The sequence below is a fragment of the Eubalaena glacialis genome, chromosome 7, assembly GCF_028564815.1.
Source record: "Eubalaena glacialis isolate mEubGla1 chromosome 7, mEubGla1.1.hap2.+ XY, whole genome shotgun sequence".
NCBI lineage: Eukaryota > Metazoa > Chordata > Mammalia > Artiodactyla > Balaenidae > Eubalaena > Eubalaena glacialis.
The window spans coordinates 41,823,171-41,846,072 of NC_083722.1; the positions used below are offsets into that span (position 1 = coordinate 41,823,171).

At 41.1% G+C, this 22,902-nt stretch overlaps 1 protein-coding gene across 1 annotated transcript; it reads right to left on the reverse strand.

The window, feature by feature from the left end:
* Positions 1–757: 757 nt before the first annotated feature.
* KLHL31 (kelch like family member 31) lies at positions 758–21,299 on the reverse strand. Its single transcript, XM_061195171.1, has 3 exons — positions 21,149–21,299; positions 3,208–4,404; positions 758–1,490 (listed from the first exon to the last, which is right to left on the reverse strand). Exons 2-3 carry the CDS (start codon positions 4,377–4,379, stop codon positions 758–760), a joined length of 1,905 nt encoding a protein of 634 aa, XP_061051154.1. The 5' UTR covers positions 4,380–4,404; positions 21,149–21,299.
* Between the last annotated feature and the right edge of the window lie 1,603 nt (positions 21,300–22,902).

Genomic DNA, 22,902 nt, shown 5'->3' on the forward strand with positions numbered 1-22,902 from the left:
GATGACTGATGTCAGTTCCTTCTTTGAGAGTAGGATTTTATGATAGGAAATACTTTTGGGGGCCTGAGGCAGGGAGGAGGGAATCACCGCTAAACCAAAGGCATCAACCTGTCAGCCCCTGGGTGGAATCCCTGTTACTTTCCCGTCAGTATTTGTCTTAAGCTTTATGATTTTCTCCTGGGATGCCTTTCGAAATCCTTTACTCAGGCATGTATAGGAAAAGAAACTGCATAGAAACACAGAATTAAATCTTAAGTCCTTATGGATGTAGACTGATTTCCATTTAAAAATGAAGCCTATAAAGGACTATTTTAAACTTCCTAAAGAAAAAAAAGAGAAAGGAAAATAAACTTTTGTACGAGAAATCTCTTACTCACACAGGCTTCGTGTGTATTAAAGTGTAGAAGCACAATCTCAAATGTGGGTGTAACCGCTCTATGTTTAGAAAGGATGCCGCGATGGAAGTGACCACCGCGAGTTCTGTCTGCCACCCAGTGGCCGCTGACATAAATGGCTTCTTTGCTTTGTTGGCTCCGGCCCTGTATTTTGCTTAAAAAAAGAAAAAGAAAAAAAAAAGAAAAAAATCGACAGAGAGGTAGATGATGCCACACCAGCAACTGGAAACCACCAAGGCAGATGCCTCGATGGATCTGAAAAGACTCCCCTGCAGTAAATGTTAGATAGTTTCCTTTCTGCTAGCTCACGGCTGAACCGCGATGCCTATCTTCTCTCCCCGCGACCCCGCGGCTCCCCGGGTTCAGATGCTGACGGGCACGGAGGACACCGAGCTGGCGCGGGACTCTCGGGTCACATGATTGGGCATGGCCAGGGTGCAGCACGACACGCCCACGGTGGCCTCGGGCAGTTCGTCGTCCTCCGTCCACTCGTTGAGCTCGGGGCTGAAGCACTGGATGCACTTCTTGTACTTCCTCTCGCCCTCGTTCCAGCCGCCCAGCAGGTAGGCGCGGCCGTGCAGCGTCGAGGCGCCCGCCGTGCTCACGCCCACGGGCAGCGGCGCCGCGTAGCTCCACTGGCCGGCGGCCGGGCTGAAGCTCTCCACGGTTAGCACGTCCACGCGCTCGCCGCGCGGCCCCAGCTGGCTGCCGCCCATCACATACACGCGCTCGCCCACCGTCACCGTGCAATGCCAGCCCCGCGGCGTGCTGAGCGCCGGCAGCTCCTGCCACGCATCGCGGGCCGGGTCGTAGGCGCACACGGAGCGCGAGTAGGCGCCCCCGATGTAGCCGCCGGTCACCAGCACGCGGCCGTCGGCCACCGCGCTGGCGTGGCAGCAGCGCGCCACCTCCAGGGGCGCCTTGGGCTGCCACTGGTTGGCGGACGGCACGTAGCACTCGAGCGAGGCCAGGCCGCCCTCGGCGTTGCGGCCGCCCACGGCGTACAGGAGCCCGTTGAACACGCTCAGGCTGAAGTGCGTCCGCTTCTGGTTCATGCTGGCCAGGTGGATCCAGGTGTTGAAGCGGGGATCGTATCTGGAAGTGGTAGAGCAAGCGTGACAGCCTTGTGGGCGGCAGCCGGGGAACCCAGGTGACGCCGCCAACCAGGACGTGGGAGTCTCGACACTATCCTTGCGAGGAGGCTGGGGACCCATCGCAGCTTCTCGCCTGGAGGCTGCTAATCCTCTCCCAACCAGTAAAAAGGTGTGACCCTTGGGAAAGGCAGGGCAGGCATAGGTGACTCCCCCTCCTCCCGTTTATAAAAGCAGCTACTGGGAGACCACCCCGCTGAGACCGACCTCCAGTCCCCTTTCCTTCATATTCAAATCCATCATCCCGTAGGATTTAGGGGATGCGCACGTGGAGGAAGGGTGGAAGCTAGGTATTTGTGGAATCGGAGAAGGGAATATGGCCACATTAAAGTCAATTCCACATATCTTCTGACACCAGCCACCCCTAGCTCATTCTCATGGCTTAATCAAGAAAGTTGACTGAGTTCCTACATTCTCACAAACCCCTTCTTGTTCACACACCTCTCCTGGCCATTGCCGCCGTAAAGCTGTCACTAAGTCTTCTGTCATCTGTTTATAATGAGAACAATAGAACTCATGTCCCAGTGCATCAACAAAACCTTAACTTTTGATGCTTCTCTAGTTTCTAGCACTTATTAGTAGGTCCGACTTTTTAGTGTAGGGGTATATATTTTTCAGTGTTCAGCATTACAGTTATTATACCATAAACACTGAAGTCAATACCTCAAAAACAGTGACTTGAGTACAAGTAGTTATCAGCAGGAGGAAAATAAGCACCCATAGTAAATTAACACTTTCCATAGTTCCAAGTATTGTAAACACAGAACTGACTCTGTTTGATGTTCATTCATGTTTGTCTCATTTCACCTCCAAATCAAAACTTAACCATAGCTATAAATTAAGGGCTAAAAATCAATTGTTTGGATTCGTTTAAATGACACACATGTACATATAATGAAACAATAAAGAATATTTTTTATGATTTACTAGATGAATTTTCAGATCTTGCTCATTAGTTATGTTTGCCTTTGAACCACTACCATGATAGAAGCATGACTTTCTGAACATTTCATGTATATGGAGGTTTAATTTTTTATTATAAATATACAAAAATAACATGCATTTGAATTCCACTTTCTGCAGTATTTATCATGCTTTTACTCTTGTTTACATGTATCAAAAATATTGATGGTATTCAGTCTTTAAAGAAATATTTAAAATTAATTAGCTGCCGCATTTTTAATGATCTCATTCTAGTTGCCAGTTATGAATCTGAAGTCATCAGTAACAGTCCACTTAAAAATAAATTTTGTATCATTTTAATCTTTCTTACCACTTAATGTTAAAAACTAACTTTGCACCCAGTTTCTTTCAAAAAGGCAGGGTATTGTGAAGAGCACCCTGACCAGAAATGAGAAAATGTGAATTCTACTTACTAGTGGTGTCACTTCTCTGGGTGTCAAATTTCTCACATGTAAAATCAGAATCATCATATCTTCCGTGCTCGCTTCATTGGCTTATTTGGAAAATTATAATGCATAATATATGTGAGTGCACTTTATATAATGCAAAGTGTTACATATATGTAATGTGGCATTATTATTATTATTGATTTACTGAGCCAATGAATTAAGCTAATAGGCATGATTAATTTCATTCTATGTCAGGGCAATTTCCTCATAATATTGAACGATTTCTACTCCTAATAAAAGAGCCAGTACCTGCAGAAATTGCTGACTGCGTGCTTGGCTTGATTTCTTGCATCATTCTGGTCTTCACCACCGGCCACATAAAGAAATCCATCCATCACAGCCACACACTGATTAAAACTCTTGGCTGGCATCTCTGTAAGCTTGCTCCATCCATTTTCAGGGTCTCTATACAAGACGTCTCTGCTAAGGGACTTCTCAGTAAGGCCTGGACGGCCCCCCACAGTGACAAGCACACGACAGCCCCCTCGGATTCTCGTGCGTCTAGACTGCAATGTGTTCTGATGATAGGGAAGTAAGTGGTAGTTCATAGCATCTACAAGAAGCTTGTGACAATCAGCATCTTGCATCATTCTCGGTACTGACTGAACATAACTGACCAGGTCTTGCGCAGAGATGGTACCAAAGCGAATATTGCTCAAAAGATCGGCAGCATATTTCACTCTCTTTTGGTCAAATTCTAACCATTTCATTGCAATCTGGAATGCTACTATTTCAGAAGGCAACTGTAAGTCATCATCTATAAGAAGTTCATTAATTTGCTCAAATGTAAGTTTCGTAAACTGATCTGATTCTGCAAATTCAAGGAAGTTATCCCGGATAAATTTTTGGGCTGCTGCCTTTGCGTTTCTCAGGGAGTATGTTTCGGCAATGTTAGCAATGTACATGCAGTTCTCAACACTCATTTCTTGTATCAGAAAATCACTGCACATCTTGACAAGGGTATGGATCTGAAGATAAATAGCAGCAGAAATAATGCTTCCTATGGTATACAAGGAGAGAGTGAGCTTTCCAGTATAGGCGTATGCAATGACCGTGGCCAGGCCCAGCGGTGCGATATCACTGAGATCCACCCTTTGGGTAGAGGGGTCTTTTTTTAGGATGTTGTAAAAGTACTCACTGCAAGAAGCCATCACTGACTTGTGAACGTCAAAGGATTTTGTTTTGGTGCCGATGACTAAGTCGCAAAGGAAGCTCTCCTGCCTCATTTTACTTAAACCTTCCAAGAGGTTGGGGCCATAAGAAGCATCTGTTAATTCAGAAGAGATGCAGCTAAGGCCATTGCCTCCCTCCAGGAGCCCATTCAAAGCGTTGAGTTTGTTGAGGGGGCTGTCTTCTACAATGATGGTCATCTCATTGATGTTGCCTTTGTTCTTTCTGACAGTCTTCTTTTTGGGGGCCATGGTGGCTGTCACAGGCAAGAACTTGCTAAAAAAAAAAAAAGACACGGTTTTATTTTAATTGTGCATTAAACTTTGAAATGCTACGTTGAGAAACTTTCCTTTTTTTAATAAGATAGTAGTTTTTTAATGGCATAATGTAGATTGATTAAGTCTCAAAACTAGATTTAAAGACTTACATTAAACTAGATGCACATCTTATTCACAGTTTACTTCAGCATCGATCTTTGTAGACAATTCTAGAAAAATTTATATTATCAAATGAGACCTCTCAATAGCTATATGGCCAAGTAATTTTATGTAGCAGAAATGACCCAATATTCTCTGATCTACCTGTACAGTTATTATGGAATAGTAGTTAAACTTAGTTTACGTTCAGGAAAAAGTGAATGACAACTACCCTGAAGTTTTTCTCTCTCAATAAAATATTATAACACTAAAAATTCAGGAATCCGTGTTAAATGTAGAATATATATTAGCATAAATGTGGCTAACAATCAATGGATAAGGAATTGTAATGATAGTCAAGTGCTTTCTACTCTACATAGTCACTAAAATAATTTCCAGTTGAATTTCTAAATGACTCACAAACACACACAAACTTACACAAGAACTAGAACAAAGTAGTTTTAAAAAAAATCTTAGAGTAGGAAAGACCCTCTTTTTTTTTTTTTTTTTTAAACATCTTTATTGAAGTATAATTGCTTTACAATGGTGTGCTAGCTTCTGCTTTACAACAAAGTGAATCAGTTACACATATACATATGTTGCCATATCTCTTCCCTCTTGCATCTCCCTCCCTCCCACCCTCCCTGTCCCACCCCTCTAGGTGGTCACAAAGCACCGAGCTGATCTCCCTGTGCTATGCGGCTGCTTCCCACTAGTTATCTATTTTACATTTGGTAGTGTATATATGTCCATGACACTCTCTCCCCCTGTCACATCTCACCCCTCCCCCTCCCCATATCCTCAAGTCCATTCTCTAGTAGGTCTGTGTCTTTATTCCCATCTTGCCACTAGGTTCTTCATGACCTCTTTTTTTTTTTTTTCCCTTAGATTCCATATATATGTGTTAGCATACTGTATTTGTTTTTCTCTTTCTGACTTACTTCACTCTGTATGACAGACTCTAACTCCATCCACCTCATTACAAACACCTCCATTTCATTTCTTTTTATGGCTGAGTAATATTCCATTGTATATATGTGCCACATCTTCTTTATCCATTCATCCGATGATGGACACCTAGGTTGCTTCCATGTCCTGGCTATTGTAAACAGAGCTGCAATGAATATTTTGGTACATGACTCTTTCTGAATTATGGTTTTCTCAGGGTATATGCCCAGTAGTGGGATTGCTGGGTCATATGGTAGTTCTATTTTTAGTTTTTTAAGGAACCTCCATACTGTTCTCCATAGTGGCTGTATCAATTTACATTCCCACCAACAGTGCAAGAGTGTTCCCTTTTCTCCACACCCTCTCCAGCATTTATTGTTTCTAGATTTTTTGATGATGGCCATTCTGACCGGTGTGAGATGATACCTCATTGTAGTTTTGATTTGCATTTCTCTAATGATTAATGATGTTGAGCATTCTTTCATGTGTCTGTTGGCAATCTGTATCTCTTCTTTGGAGAAATGTCTATTTAGGTCTTCTGCCCATTTTTGGATTGGGTTGTTTGTTTTTTTGTTATTGAGCTGCATGAGCTGCTTGTAAATCTTGGAGATTAATCCTTTGTCCGTTGCTTCATTTGCAAATATTTTCTCCCATTCTGAGGGTTGTCTTTTGGTCTTGTTTATGGTTTCCTTTGCTGTGCAAAAGCTTTTAAGTTTCATTAGGTCCCATTTGTTTATTTGTGTTTTTATTTCCATTTCTCTAGGACCTGGGTCAAAAAGGATCTTGCTGTGACTTATGTCATACAGTGTTCTGCCTATGTTTTCTTCTAAGAGTTTGATAGTGTCTGGCCTTACACTTAGGTCTTTAATCCATTTTGAGTTTATTTTTGTGTATGGTGTTAGGGAGTGTTCTAATTTCATACTTTTACATGTACCTGTCCAATTTTCCCAGCACCACTTATCGAAGAGGCTGTCTTTTCTCCACTGTATATGCTTGCCTCCTTTATCAAAGATAAGGTGACCATATGTGCGTGGGCTTATCTCTGGGCTTTCTATCCTGTTCCATTGATCTATATTTCTGTTTTTGTGCCAGTACCAAACTGTCTTGATTACTGTAGCTTTGTAATATAGTCTGAAGTCAGGGAGCCTGATTCCTCCAGCTCCATTTTTCGTTCTCAAGATTGCTTTGGCTATTCGGGGTCTTTTGTGTTTCCATACAAATTGTGAAATTTTTTGTTCTAGTTCTGTGAAAAATGCCAGTGGTAGTTTGATAGGGATTGCATTGAATCTGTAGATTGCTTTGGGTAGCAGAGTCATTTTCACAATGTTTATTCTTCCAATCCAAGAACATGGTATATCTCTCCATCTATTTGTATCATCTTTAATTTCTTTCATCAGTGTCCTATAATTTTCTGCATACAGGTCTTTTGTCTCCTTAGGTAGGTTTATTCCTAGGTATTTTATTCTTTTTGTTGCAATGGTAAACGGGAGTGTTTTCTTAATTTCACTTTCAGATTTTTCATCATTAGTATACAGGAATGCAAGAGATTTCTGTGCATTAATTTTGTATCCTGCTACTTTACCAAATTCATTGATTAGCTCTAGTAGTTTTCTGGTAGCATCTTTTGGATTCTCTATGTATAGTATCATGTCATCTGCAAACAGTGACAGCTTTACTTCTTCTTTTCCGATTTGGATTCCTTTTATTTCTTTTTCGTCTCTGATTGCTGTGGCTAACACTTCCAAAACTATGTTGAATAATAGTGGTGAGAGTGGGCAACCTTGTCTTGTTCCTGATCTTAGTGGAAATGGTTTCAGTTTTTCACCATTGAGGACAATGTTGGCTGTGGGTTTGTCATATACGGCCTTTATTATGTTGAGGAAAGTTCCCTCTATGCCTACTTTCTGCAGGACTTTTATCATAAATGGGTGTTGAATTTTGTCGAAAGCTTTCTCTGCATCTATGGAGATGATCATATGGTTTTTCTCCTTCAATTTGTTAATATGATGTATCACGTTGATTGATTTGCGTATATTGAAGAATCCTTGCATTCCTGGAATAAACCCCACTTGATCATGGTGTATGATCCTTTTAATGTGCTGTTGGATTCTGTTTGCTAGTATTTTGTTGAGGATTTTTGCATCTATGTTCATCAGTGATATTGGCCTGTAGTTTTCTTTCTTTGTGACATCTTTGCCTGGTTTTGGTATCAGGGTGATGGTGGCCTCGTAGAATGAGTTGGGGAGTGTTCCTCCCTCTGCAATATTTTGGAAGAGTTTGAGAAGGATAGGTGTTAGCTCTTCTCTAAATGTTTGATAGAATTCGCCTGTGAAGCCATCTGGTCCTGGGCTTTTGTGTGTTGGAAGATTTTTAATCACAGTTTCAATTTCAGTGCTTGTGATTGGTCTGTTCATATTTTCTATTTCTTCCTGGTTCAGTCTCGGCAGGTTGTGCATTTCTAAGAATCTGTCCATTTCTTCCAGGTTGTCCATTTTATTAGCATAGAGTTGCTTGTAGTAATCTCTTATGATCGTTTGTATTTCTGCAGTGTCAGTGGTTACTTCTCCTTTTTCATTTCTAATTCTATTAATTTGAGTCTTCTCCTTTTTTCTCTTGATGAGTCTGGCTAATGGTTTATCAATTTTGTTTATCTTCTCAAAGAACCAGCTTTTAGTTTCATTGATTTTTGCTATTGTTTCCTTCATTTCTTTTTCATTTATTTCTGATCTGATCTTTATGATTTCTTTCCTTCTGCTAGCTTTGGGGTTTTTTTGTTCTTCTTTCTCTAATTGCTTTAGGTGCAAGGTTAGGTTGTTTATTCGAGATGTTTCCTGTTTCTTGATGTAGGCTTGTATTGCTATAAACTTCCCTCTTAGAACTGCTTTTGCTGCATCCCATAGGTTTTGGATCGTCGTGTCTCCATTGTCATTTGTTTCTAGGTATTTTTTGATTTCCCCTTTGATTTCTTCAGTGATCACTTCGTTATTAAGTAGTGTATTGTGTAGCCTCCATGTGTTTGTATTTTTTACAGATCTTTTCCTGTAATTGATATCTAGTCTCATAGCGTTGTGGTCGGAAAAGATACTTGATACGATTTCAATTTTTTTAAATTTACCAAGGCTTGATTTGTGACCCAAGATATGATCTATCCTGGAGAATGTTCCATGAGCACTTGAGAAAAATGTGTATTCTGTTGTTTTTGGGTGGAATGTCCTATAAATATCAATTAAGTCCATCTTGTTTAATGTATCATTTAAAGCTTGTGTTTCCTTATTTATTTTCATTTTGGATGATCTGTCCATTGGTGAAAGTGGGGTGTTAAAGTCCCCTACTATGATTGTGTTACTGTCGATTTCCCCTTTTATGGCTGTTAGTATTTGCCTTATGTATTGAGGTGCTCCTATGTTGGGTGCATAAATATTTACAATTGTTATACCTTCCTCTTGGATCGATCCCTTGATCATTATATAGTGTCCGTCTTTGTCTCTTGTAATTGTCTTTATTTTAAAGTCTATTTTGTCTGATATGAGAATTGCTACTCCAGCTTTCTTTTGATTTCCATTTGCATGGAATATCTTTTTCCATCCCCTCACTTTCAGTCTGTATGTGTCTCTAGGTCTGAAGTGGGTCTCTTGTAGACAGCATATATCTGGGTCTTGTTTTTGTATCCATTCAGCCAGTCTGTGTCTTTTGGTGGGAGCATTTAATCCATTTACATTTAAGGTAATTATCGATATGTATGTTCCTATTCCCATTTTCTTAAATGTTTTGGGTTTGTTATTGTAGGTGTTTTCCTTCTCTTGTGTTTCTTGCCTAGAGAAGTTCCTTTAGCATTTGTTGTAAAGCTGGTTTGGTGGTGCTGAACTCTCTCAGCTTTTGCTTGTCTGTAAAGGTTTTAATTTCTCCATCAAATCTGAATGAGATCCTTGCTGGGTAGAGTAATCTTGGTTGTAGGTTTTTCTCCTTCATCACTTTAAGTATATCCTGCCACTCCCTTCTGGCTTGCAGCGTTTCTGCTGAAAGATCAGCTGTTAACCTTATGGGGATGCCCTTGTGTGTTATCTGTTGTTTTTCCCTTGCTGCTTTTAATATGTTTTCTTTATATTTAATTTTTGATAGTTTGATTAATATGTGTCTTGGTGTGTTTCTCCTTGGATTTATCCTGTATGGGACTCTCTGTGCTTCCAGGACTTGATTAACTATTTCCTTTCCCATATTAGGGAAGTTTTCAACTATAATCTCTTCAAATATTTTCTCAGTCCCTTTCTTTTTCTCTTCTTCTTCTGGGACCCCTATAATTCGAATGTTGGTGCGTTTAATGTTGTCCCAGAGGTCTCTGAGACTGTCCTCAGTTCTTTTCATTCTTTTTTCTTTATTCTGGTCTGCAGTAGTTATTTCCACCATTTTATCTTCCAGGTCACTTATCCGTTCTTCTGCCTCAGTTATTCTGCTATTGATCCCATCTAGAGTATTTTTAATTTCATTTATTGTGCTTGTCATCGTTTCTTGGTTCCTCTTTAGTTCTTCTACGTCCTTGTTAAATGTTTCTTGCATTTTGTCTATTCTATTTCCAAGACTTTGGATCATCCTTACTATCATTATTCTGAATTCTTTTTCAGGTAGACTACCTATTTCCTCTTCATTTGTTAGGTCTGGTGTGTTTTGACCCTGCTCCTTCATCTGCTGTGTGTTTTTCTGTCTTCTCATTTTGCTTATCTTACTGTGTTTGGGGTCTCCTTTTCACAGGCTGCAGGTTCGTAGTTCCCGTTGTTTTTGGTATCTGTCCCCAGTGGCTAAGGTTGGTTCAGTGGGTTGTGTAGGTTTCCTGGTGGAGGGAACTAGTGCCTGTGTTCTGGTGGATGAGGCTGGATGTTGTCTTTCTGGTGGGTTCGTCCACGTCTGGTGGTGTGTTTTGGGGTGTCTGTGGCCTTATTATGATTTTAGGCAGCCTCTCTGTTAATGGATGGGGCTGTGTTCCTCTCTTGCTAGTTGTTTGGCATAGGGTGTCCAGCACTGTAGCTTGCTGGTCGTTGAGTGAAGCTGGGTCTTGATGTTGAGATGGAGATCTGTGAGAGATTTTCGCCGTTTGGTATTACGTGGAGCTGGGAGGTCTCTTGTGGACCAGTGTCCTGAAGTTGGCTCTCCCACCTCAGAGGCACAGCCCTGATGCCTGGCTGGAGCACCAAGAGCCTTTCATCCACACGGCTCAGAATAAAAGGGAAAAAAAATGGAAAGAAAGAAAAAAAGAGGATAAAATAAAATAAAATAAAGCAATTATAATAAAAAATAAGAAAAAAAATTATTAAGAGTAAATTTATTAAGAAAAAAATTTTTTTTTTAATTTTTAAAAATAGATTTATTAATTTTTTATACTAAAAATAAGAAAAAAATTATTTAGAAAAAATTTATTAAGAAAAAAAATTTTTTAATTTTTTAAAATAAAAAATATGAAAAAACTTATTAAAAATTTTTTTAAAAATAGAAAATAAGGAAAAAATTATTAAGAAAACATTTATTAGGGAAAAAAAAATTTTAAGCCAAAAAAAAAAAAAAAAAAAAAAAAAAAACGGACGGACCTAACCCTAGGACTAACGGTGAGAGCAAAGCTATACAGACAAAATCTCACCCAGAAGCATACACATCTACACTCACAAAAAAAAGGAAAAGGGGAAAAGTTAATATATCCTGCTCCCAAAGTCCATCTCCTAAATTTGGGATGATTTGTTGTCTATTCAGGTATTCAACAGATGCAGGCACATCAAGTTGTTTGTGGAGCTTTAATCCGCTGCTTCTGAGGCTGCTGGGAGAGATTTCCCTTTCTCTTCTTTGTTCGTACAGCTCCCGGGGTTCAGCTTTGGATTTGGACCCGCCTCTGCATGTAGGTCCGCTGAGGGCGTCTGTTCCCCGCCCAGACAGAACGGGGTTAAAGGAGCAGCTGATTCGGGGGCTCTGGCTCAGTCAGGCCGGGGGGAGGGAGCGGTACGGAGGAGGCGGGGCGAGCCCGCGGCGGCAGAAGCCGGCGTGACGTTGCAGCAGCCTGAGGCGCGCCGTGCGCTCTCCCGGGGAAGTTGTCCCCGGATTACGGGAGCCTGGCCGTGGCGGGCTGCACAGGCTCCCGGGAGGGGCGGTGTGGAGAATGACCTGTGCTCGCCCACAGGCTGTTTGGTGGCGGCAGCAGCAGCCTTAGCGTCTCATGCCCGTCTCTGGGGTCCGCGCTGATAGCCGCGGCTCGCGCCCGTCTCTGGAGTTCGTTTAAGTGGCGCTCTGAATCCCCTCTCCTTGCACGCCGCGAAACAAAGAGGCAAGAAAAAGTCTCCTGCCTCTTCGGCAGCTGCAGACTTTTTCTCGTGCACCCTCCCGGCTAGTTGTGGTGCGCTAGACCCTTCAGGCTATGTTCACGCAGCCAACCCCAGTCCTCTCCCTGGGATCCGACCGAAGCCCGCGCCTCAGCTCCCAGCCCCCGCCCGCCCCGGCGGGTGAGCAGACAAGCCTCTCGGGCTGGTGAGTGCTGCTCGGCGCCGAGCCTCTGTGCGGGAATCTCTCCGTTTTTCCCTCTGCGTCCCTGTTGCTGTGGGATCCCAGGAAAGACCCTCTTAAGCATAACATAAAATCCAGAAGCATAAAGGGGAAGACTGAAATATCTGAATATTAAAAAAATGAAAACTTATATCTATAAAACAGCACCAACTATTTAAAAGACAAGCAACAGACTGTGAAGACAAATATTTGTAACATTTTTGACAGATAAAAGGTTAAAGTGAAGTTAACACAGTATTTATTTTTATTTATTTTTTGGCCTTGCTGGGAGGCTTTCCGGGTCCTAGTTCCCCAACCAGGGATCGAACCTGGGACCCAGCAGTGAAAGCGCCAAGTCCTAACCACTGGACCACCAGGGAATTCCCTAACACTATATTTAAAGGGCTCCTAAAGTTAATAAGTCAAAGGTAATCCAAGTAGAAAGTGGACAAAGACTATGTCTAGGTAACTAGGTTGTTCACAGAAAATAAAATACAAACAGTTAATATTTTTTAAACACTAAACTAACAATAATCAGAGAACTGTCAACTGAAATCCAGAGAGCCTTTTTATTTTTTGTCGTCAAATTTTGCTTATCAAGTGGTTAAAATATTTTAAAATATTCAGAATATCAGATGTTGGTGTGGTACTCTCCATACATTGTTGATGGGAGTACAACTGATACAGTCTTTTGAATAATAATTTAGCAGCCCATTAAGAATAAAAACTATTTTTATGCTTTGACACTAAAGTTCTAAATCTACTAATGTGCCTCTTAGAAATATATTTATATAGATGCTGACATATTAAGGACAGTAACCACTTCCTATTATCAATGTTATAAATATTTGAACCAGTTTTTAAATCTATAGGAAGTGTAGATTTAGCTCTATTACGTAGCTCTGAACAGCTCTAATATTAAATGTAGCCTTGAAATATATTAAGTTTACCAAATAAATACATAGCCCTTAAAGTATCACAGATTAAATTATTTTAGCCCTTCTCAAAATATTGGGCATAGTCATCAGAAGATGCTACACTTAGACTTTTAAATGGATTTTATCTATAGCCGTTCACTTTCTTGTGAAATTACTGGTGTAACTTTTTTTCATTTTTATTTTTATTTTTTATTGAAGTATAGTTGATTTACAATGTCGTCTTAGTTTCAGGTGTACAGCACAGTGATTCAGAATATATATATTCTTTTTCTGATTCTTTTCCCTTATAGGTTATTACAAAACATTGAGTATAGTTCCCTGTGCTACACAATAGGTCCTTGTTGTTTATCTATTTTATATATAGTAGTGTGTATATTTTAATCCCAACCTCCTAATTTATCCCTCCCTCCCTTTTCGCCCTTTGGTAACCATAAGTTTGTTTCCTAGGTCTGTGGATCTATTTCTGTTTTGTAAATAAGTTCATTTGTATCTTTTTTTGGTTTTTGTTTTTGTTTTTTTAGTTTCCACATAGAAGTGATATCATATGATACTTGTCTTTCTCTGTCTGGCTTAATTCACTTAGTATGATAATCTCTAGGTCCATCCTTTTTTTTTTTTTTTCTCATTTTAAAAATAACAAAATCAGTATGTGTAGTTCAACAACTCACAGTTTGCTTTATATCATTCCAGATAATTGTATATGCTTATGCAAACTTATATTTGCATAGTTTGAGCAGTGGTGTGCTGGTAAATCAACTCTCCAGCAGGGGAAAAAATCCCTTATTTGTAAGGTGCTAATTTCTTTAGTACAAATACACTCGTTGTGGTTGGTTTTAAGCTACCAACAACCAGTTTGCTAAATTCCTGAAAATGTAAATTGGTTCTCATGAGCTCCAGCATACCACTATAAGAGAACTTGTATCAAAACAAGTTTATGCTATATTATTCAGCAGTTTGCTTTTTTCACTTGGATGTACTCATGTACATCTTTCCATATCAGCACATACATAAATTTATATCATTCTCCCTAACAGCTGCATAGATTCCCATAGTAAGGATATATAAAACTTGTTCAATTATTCTCTTGTTGATGCACATTTAGACGTTTTATATTTTTATAGTTTTTGAGGGGTGGTGTGTGTGTGTGTGTGTGTGTGTGTGTGTGTGTCTGTTTTGTCTCACTGTTGAGTTCATCCTGAGGGGTAAAACTTAGCTTTGATCCCCCTTGAAAGTCTTCAGTTTGATTACTGGAATAGATGTTAAAAACAATTCCATAACCTTTCTATTGTGTTTGTTCCTGTTCTTTTCCATGTGGAAGGAGAGTAGCAAGTAGGTAGGAAACAGAGGTCTTTTGCTTTTGCCAGGGCTTTTTTTCTTCCTCGTTAAGCTTTGTCATATTCACATTTATTTTTGTTTACAAGACTGTAGCACATTTGTCCTTCCTCATTCTTTCTTGCAGGCAAAGCCACATGCATCCTTACCTTGTGAAACACATTTTCAACCCACCATCATTTTAGTCTTCAAATGCATTTGACTTAGGTGGTAAGTGTCCCCTTGTTGGATTTTTCTGGGGAAAATTTTAAAAATTTTGCTCAGCAAGTAGTTATCAGACACCTATTGCTGTGTGGGTGGCACTGTACTGGGAATGATGGAGCAATACAATATGTAATTTGTGTTAAATAGATAAACAATGACAAGTACAAAATGACAACAAGAAAGTAGGGAATCACAGCAGAGTAACTTAAAAAAACAAAACAAAACAAAACAAAACAAAAACCCAGTAGATTCTACCAGTAGGAGTACAAATGTGTTTTTGGAAGTAGCCCTGTCTATTTTCCTGGAGGAAGCCCTCTGGGCAATTTTTTACTCATTTGGACGTCGGGCTTATAACCACTCATTGTTTTGGAGGAAATCCTGGAAATTAAACAATACGCTTGTAAATAATCCATGAGTCAAAGAAGAAATTAGACAGTATTTCAAACTGAATGAGAATGAAAATGAAAATACAATGTGAATACCAGCTCCCCTACTTATCTGAGCTGTGAGTTTCCATAGATTACTAACCTCTTAGAGTCTCCACTCCACTGACTTACCTCTAAAGTAAAGATAATAATGGTGCCTGCCTGTAGGGTGGTCCATGAAAGCTTAGTGAGAAATGTCTGTACAGCATTTAATAGGGTGTCTTGCAAAATGTGAATGTTCAAAAAATTTGAATTGTTTTCATTAAAATCAATAACCTTCTTAGATGTGTTTTGGGGAATGAAGGAAGTAACCTGTTTAAGCTTTGGGGTGAAGCCAATCAGAGAAAGTGGCCACAGGATGGAGATGCAGTCATGGGGATCAAGAGGAGATTTCTGGAACAGGTAAACATTTCTAAGGGATTTTTGAAAATGCCAGGGAGAGAAATGGGACTCATGCAATGACATAGGCTGAAGAACAGATTATTTACTTTGGTATGAATGAGAAAGGTAACCCTGGAAATTTAGGAAACTTGGGACATAGGTTATGTAAGGAAAATAACAGATTATATGGAACAGATTGAATCTATGAGCCTGGACTTCAGATTTCAAATGAAAGGAACTGTTTTGTTGGAGCGGAGTTAGGATGGGAAGATTTGTAGATAACGGGAATCTTGCCGGTTCCAGGAATGAAAGGTTTTTAAGAGGAGTAGGTATAGGAGGGGGAAGGCCTTTAAAGCAGAGGAAATGCCTGTTGTGGAAGCAGGGAGGGGTGACTCAGCACAGGATGTGCAGATGAAGAAGACTGCTGGAGTGAGGGAGACAGGTAGGCAGGTAACATGAGAATACAGAAAGGATGCTGGATGCCAGGAAGGGTTTGAACTTGATGAGTTGCTATGCAATTGAGAAGGATTAAGGAACCTCCAGGAAGGAGGGGGCGCACTGAGGCCCTAGTGAAATCAGTCAAATTTCCTCCACGGCTTCCTTCTGTTACTTTCTGTTGCTGCCTTCTCTTTCCTCCATGGTCTGGCCTTCTTGCTGCCCCTGGTGTTCCCATGGAAACCCTCATGACCCTTTATCTGAATTCTCTTGCCCTTGTCCCATTTCTCCAGGGCCCTACTGGGTGACACATTAGCTAGTCTGACAGATGATCCAAGCTAATCCATCAGTGGGCAAATCTACTCTTTCTCGCAGATATGCATGTTTTTTGGAGTTTTTTGGGTTTTTTTTAATCAGTGTACTCCTATGACTCACATACAAATGTCTAACAGAGCTACCACTGTGGAACATATATGCATATTCTTTAAACTAATATTATATTATTATTTAAATAATATTTTAACATTAATCAAATTAAATTAATTTAATCTTAATATTATTAATTAATATTTTAAATATATATATATTTTCTTAATAAGAGAGGGTTTTTAGAATCCTCAAAATCACTGTGTAAAGGTAACTGGCTTCTTTAGCTCTGAGATGCAGGAGACCATTTAAGAGAGTTTTGAAATCAGAGCCTGCAGACCACTTCCTGGTGGCCATATTTCCCCAGATATGCTCATAAATTCAGTCTTTCTCTACTAGAGCTGCCATTACATCCTGTTCCTAGGTCTGCACCTTGAAGGTGAGGCTCTCCATCCACCTGCCCAGGTGTTCTTAGTCTGGGCCATATTCCTCCAATAACACGCTGCAGACCCCTCAGAGGAGTCTGGGGACCAGGCTCACTCCTTGGAAGCTGGGCCAGGCTCTGATGTTGTCCTCTAGGCTGCAGAGGTGTTCACTGCCCCCTACATCACAAGAAATGCTCTTCCTCTGGCCCTGCTCCTCCATCTCCCAGGGAGATGGGGCTCTGGCCATGGCTTTTCTAAATTTAAGGCAAGTATGGTAGGACAGCTACAGGGTGTGCTCCAGGCCCTACTGCAGGGAAGACCAGCTCCCTCTTCATGGGTGATCAAAACCCAGAGGCTATGTTCTCACAGGGCAGACTGGGAAGCCTTTGATGACTCTCTAGGACCCTCACACTGAGGCCTTTCTGACATGTCACGCTGGGTACACACACACACACACACCCCCCATGCCAATTGACCAACCAACCAGCATTTTTCTACAATCACACTTGAATGAAAAGCAAAGGCAGCCTTAAAGGAAAGAAGTTATAAGAGGGCAGCCTAAGGAGTCATGAATGGAAGGAAAGGGGAACAGTTTAACTCACTTCCATTTACTCATCTGGTCACGGTGCTGGACTGCCAGGCTGATGGTGTGGGCTTGTAGAGGATGATTAGAAAAAAATGGAATATTCACAGAAACGTACTACTCAGCCCCAAGGTCATATGTGAACAAGTAGTCAAAGCAATTTGCACAGAAGTCTCATTGTCTTTTCAATTATAACATATATAATTTTTACAGTTATACAAATGTTCACTATGCACCCCTGGGTCATACTGTAAATGATCACAAATGGTGGTCACAGTGATACCAAAACGTGGCTACAAGGAAGAAGCGGTGGTTACAACGAGTTGCCTGTACATGTTCTCATACAATCCAGAGTGTAACCTAGGTGTTGAGTAATCCGTTTCAAAAGCATTCCATTCTTATTGATTCAATAAGTTGGATGGGGGTTTTACTTACTCTTGTTGTTGTTTTCAAAGCTTTTTGTCTTTTTCTTTTCTTTTTTAATGAGTGAGGGCCTTGTGGCCAGCGGCTCAGGGACCCCCCCACCACCGGGCTTGGTAGCCGGGCAGTCGCTGTGATTTCCACATCCCAGGGATGGCTTTGACTGGGGTCACGGTCAGTCTGCATGGGGTTCGCATGGTGAGGGGGCCAGCCTATCTGAGCTGCCTGCAACTGGGACAGTTTCAAGACTGTTTCTACGTTTTTCCTGAAGCACGAAGGGCATGATTCTCCCTCCCCAGCCAGGCGGCTCTAGTGAGTTGCCCCCTTGGGATCAAAAAAGAGCTTTACAGGTGCCCCGGGACGGTTAGTGGCCCTGCCGTAGCAGGACACGCTAGACAGAGCAGGTCTAGCCCCGGCAGCTGAGGTTGTGGAATGGGATGAGCAGCTATTTGGAGGCACTGCAGTGCCCCCCGTCCCTTCCCTTTCTGGGTAAAAGAGGTGACTGCACACAGTGCAGAAGGTTGTGGAAGGCTCCCCAGGCTATCGGAGCTATCCCTTCATTCTGTGGAGGGAGCTCAGAGAATTCTTCTCTGGTCGTGGACCCCACGCCTCCTTCCCTCCCCCTTCCATCCACTAGCGCCCAGAGCAGCCTCCCGGGTCCCCTGGAAGAGCTGCCTATTAGAAAGTGGGCAGAAGGGCAACAGAGGCACAATTCCACGCCCTGCTCCCACTGCCCACTGCCGGTCTTGGCTCTTGTGTCATTTCTATGATGATAGTGTTGTGTATTCAACACGTGATCAACAGCTGGGCAGTTACGTGAGCCGTCAAATTTGTCGTGATCTTTTGTATTTGCCAGTCTAAGCATGTGAATAATTAATTCCTAAATATAAATCACCAAGCATGAATCTAGACTATGTATTCAATGTAAACTATTACTTTCATTTCTACCTAAAATAATAATTGTAGAGCTAGCATGTATAAATTGGGGAATAACTGTGTGCTGAGCCTAGGTAAATACTTGACATGATTTTATTTTTTAAAATTTAAGCATCATGAAAATTCTAAAAGGCGGGTAATATTATGTTCATTTTACAAATGAAGAAATTAAGGTTCAGAGAGAGTTTTAAAAACATATCCAAGGTCACACGATGGGTATATAGCGTGTAGTAGGGCAAAGATTCAAACCCAGATTGAACCCTGACCCCCTATATAGCCCTTATATCCAGGGCAGGTTGAAATCTGTCACAGGTTAAAAAGTTAACTCCTTCCAACATGGGAAGTTTGAGATTGCGTGAGGTGGAACTCAAATTTATAAAATCAAAGTTTCGATATGGAGAACATGAAATGGTTCTTTATAGCTCCAAACACTGAAATAAAAGAGCTGCCCTTTTAATTGTAAGACAGATTCATTCGGGGACAATCAGAGCCTGTGGGTTTCTTTATCCTATTAGGGGTTGTAAGGCTATGAAACTCTAGTAGTTTGGGTAAGCCAAAAACAGAAGTAGGTTCAAGGACATCTTGTATGAATTTGTTGATCAGAGAATCAGACACCTCCTTTTCAGTGTTAGGTTGAATACGGAATTATCAATTTTTGAAGACAAATATTATCAATTTCTGATGGCTCAACTTAGCTAGAGGCCTGCTATCTATAACATATACACACTCTATACATAAAGCTAACTTCAATTTTCCAAACCTGGATACAGGATGTAAGGACCCTGTGCTAAGATTTTTGGTTTTGGTTTTGTTGAAAATTTTAGTAAAATAGCTCTTTCTTTTACTTGTCTTTTGTGTGTGTACGTTAAGGTTGCAGGAAGTGGGGTTAGAAATCTAGTTTGTAAGACTAATGTCCCTTTGGTGGTCACAGAACTGAGAATTGTGTTTTGATGTTAATTTTGCTCTAACTATCTGAAAGACCTATGGCAAAACATTCAACTTTTTAGGATTTCAGTTTAATCATCTGTCAGATGAGATGTGTACCTTTCATTTGTAAAATTTTACAGAGAGTTAAAAATAAATAGCTGGCTTTTGCTGTCAGAATTGTCAAAGTCCGGTCTGTATCACTTCTCTCCCCTTCCCCCCGCCCCCCAATATGGCCTTTTAGAACCCTAGCATCAACTCATGATCAGATGTGGATAAACCAACAGAGACCGGGGATTCTCCATTTGCAAGTCATGCATTTGGGTCTGAGTTGCCAAATTTAGTAAATAAAAATAGAGGATCTCCAGATAAATTTGAATTTTAGAAAAACCACTAATCTATTTTAGTATTTAAATATATCCCAGGTGATATTTGGGACATACTTATAATAAAAACTGGTTTGTGGTTTATCTGAAGTTCAGTGTACTTGGGTGTCCTGTATTTTATTAGGCAACCCTTTTCTGGGTTGGGTTTCAGGTGAGCCCAGGAATTCCATGAACATTTCTGGAATATTATGAAAACATGTTGTGCATGTGTGTTTATGTGTATTTTTCTATAAAGTGGGCCCAGAGCTTTCAGAGGTTCACAAAAAGGTACATAACCCCAAATAGATCCAGAACCGTTGGACAGAAATGAGGCTGCCAAGACATGGTAACATAATTCTACCCTCTTCTGCAAGGGGGCAAGTCCATGTGACAGGATCACACCTGTCCCTCCTGGCCTGAAACAGATTTCAGATGAAAACTCCTAGAACCAATTACAGAAAAGAGCTGTCACTTTATAAGTAAGAACATTCTCTTTCCTGCTGCCCTCCACCCCGGCCTCCTGGGAGAGACTGTACCCAGGGCAAGCTGGGAAGCCATGTGTGCCAAAGTGTCACTGTCACTCTCATGCCAGAATGAGCTGGGGTCCCAGAAGGTTTTCTTGCCAAGGGGGCGTCAGCTGCGCCTGCTCCTGGTCCCCGCCACATTCCAGCCCCCCCTCCGTGTGTCGGCTGGCAGTCTGACCCCGGAATAGAAACACCCAGCCTCTGCCTCTTGCCATTTTCAGTGAAGTCCAACTTTAGGGGGCTTTTCTACTTTACTGTTTCATTTCCAAAATGATTTCTAGCATAAAACATATGTCAGCATTGCCATAGGTACACATTTGGAACAAAAACTTGTTTCACAGTTAAATTAAAAGCTGTTCTTTTTTTGCAGGAGGGATTTTGTCAATAGGTTCTATTTCTGGGGATTCAAAGAGTTGTCTGATTTGTTTGCTACCCATTTCAACAAAACTGATTACATTTTATCTACACTTATCAGATACTAAATGTTCCTGATGGTTCCTGATAAAAAATGGAGGTGAAACTCTAAACTTTATGAACAAAACCCAAGAATTTTATTTTCCCCCTCCCCTCTCTACAAAATAGAGGAAGAAAAACCTATATTAGGCTTTAGAGACTTAAAATTATTTTGTTAGAAATTACAAGTCACTTTACTTTCGTAAGGCATCCCTAGCATGCATTTCTATTGCTATGACATTCTTCTCATCTATCGCATCCCTTGGATTTCAAGAAGATGTTTTCTGGCTCCAACAGGAGGATCTGACCCAGCTGTAGACCACTGTCAATGAAATCACTCTACCACCGCGAACGCAGACGCCCCTCCCCCACCATTCACACCCCAGGATTAGAAGACCAGAATTGGAGATTGAGGCGCCAGCTCCTTACCGTCCTGTGTGAGGGGCGTCCCCGACTTGTGATGGTGAAGTTTCAGCAGAAGATTCCTTTTGAGAAGCAATCTGTGGAGAGAGAGACAGGGAGAAGGAAAATCCGTTGGGGAACCACCAGCAGCCACCTGACGCGTCCCAGCAGCAGCAGTTTTTAGAGTGACCTCTTGCCGTCCCTCTGGCTGCAGCGCCGCCCGAGCCTGCGCTCTGAGCCCTCCTCCCCCTCTTTGGCTTCAATTTCAGGTCACCCCGGCGCAGAGGGCGGAGCCCTGGTTGGTGGAGAGGGCTTGGGTTTCTTGACCTGCCCAGTATTTAAAAACAAGAAAGTCAAGAGCTCAATCAACCTGGGAGTGTGGAAAGAAAATTAACTAGGTGGGTATTTAATTGTTGGAAGCAGATTAGAGTGTGTGTACTTGGTAAGAGAAAGGGAAGGTTGTGGATAAAAATGAGCTACTAGAAAGGTTCATAGCCTGGTCACCTCAGGTCCTTTGAGAAGATTGGGTTTTTAAATAGACTGTTCTTTAGAAAAGGAACTTGGGGTAGCTCACATGTGGCACCAGAATCACTGGAGTCATCGTATAGTTCAACAGAGTAAGGTTCATGACCAGTCCCTATTATCCGGTGATCCACAGGGAGGCCTGAGATGAACACACACTCCAGCACACATGCAGCTTGGGGAAATACTTTGGCAACACTTCCTGTGGAAAAAAAAAACGTAGAGGGTTATAACTGACCACAAGCTTTAAATAGGCACCAAGAGTGTGAAATGGCTGCTAAAAAAGTTACCCTGATATTAGGCTGCAATAAAAGAAAAATAGATCATGGAAAATAAATGTTCTAATTATTCTTCATTAGTCAGATCATGCATTCAGCATTGCTTGGCCGCTGTGGCACACTAAGAAGTTATTCTGTATCCTGAAGGAAGTGGCTGGAAGGAAGCTGGGCGTATTGGGACCATCTGCAGAAAAGGAGAACTAAGAGAGGACTTAGGAGAAGTGAGTCTCCTGGGTGCAAGTGTTTTGGGGGCTGTTGGGTAGCAAGGGGATTCAATTAAAATTTTTGTAGCTTAAGATGTCAAAAATTAGGCCCATGGGTAGAAACTCCAGGGAAAAAAATTAAAAATAAGGAAGGAGAACTCTGATAACAAATGGGTTCTAGTGATGAAAAAGAACCAGTTCCCTATGATTAGAAGGGTGGACGTAAAAAAAGCTATAGCACTGAGGTGACACGGAGGAGATTCTTGCTCACATTGGATCATCTCTGGTGTCTTTCCAACTCTAAAACTCTATGATTCTATATGTATTTGCCTCTAGCTCTCCTGACCCCTCTCAACTCATTGGATAGCATCTTAGTTACCACTTCTATTTGAATTCCAGCCAGCTTTAAAAAAATTTTTTTAAATTTTATATTGGAGAATAGTTGATTAACAATGTTGTGTTAGTTTCAGGTGTACAGCAACCAGCCAGCTTTTTTGTAGAAAAAACTCCTTTGATTTTTAAAAATTTACTTCCACCCATAGATCTCCAGCCCAGAATGTGTTAGAAGTAAATCAAAGAAAGCTCTTTATTCTATGGTTGACATAAAGCTAATGGAGGACAACTCACTCCAAAATGATCCTTTTTATTTCTACCTCCTTGAGTCCAACAAAGGACCAGAGCACTCAACTCTATTCTTACTGTGATAAAAAGTCAGCCTTATATCAGTATTTATGGTAATGATGATATAATGATGGAAAGGGCTGTCAAGAGGTAGGTG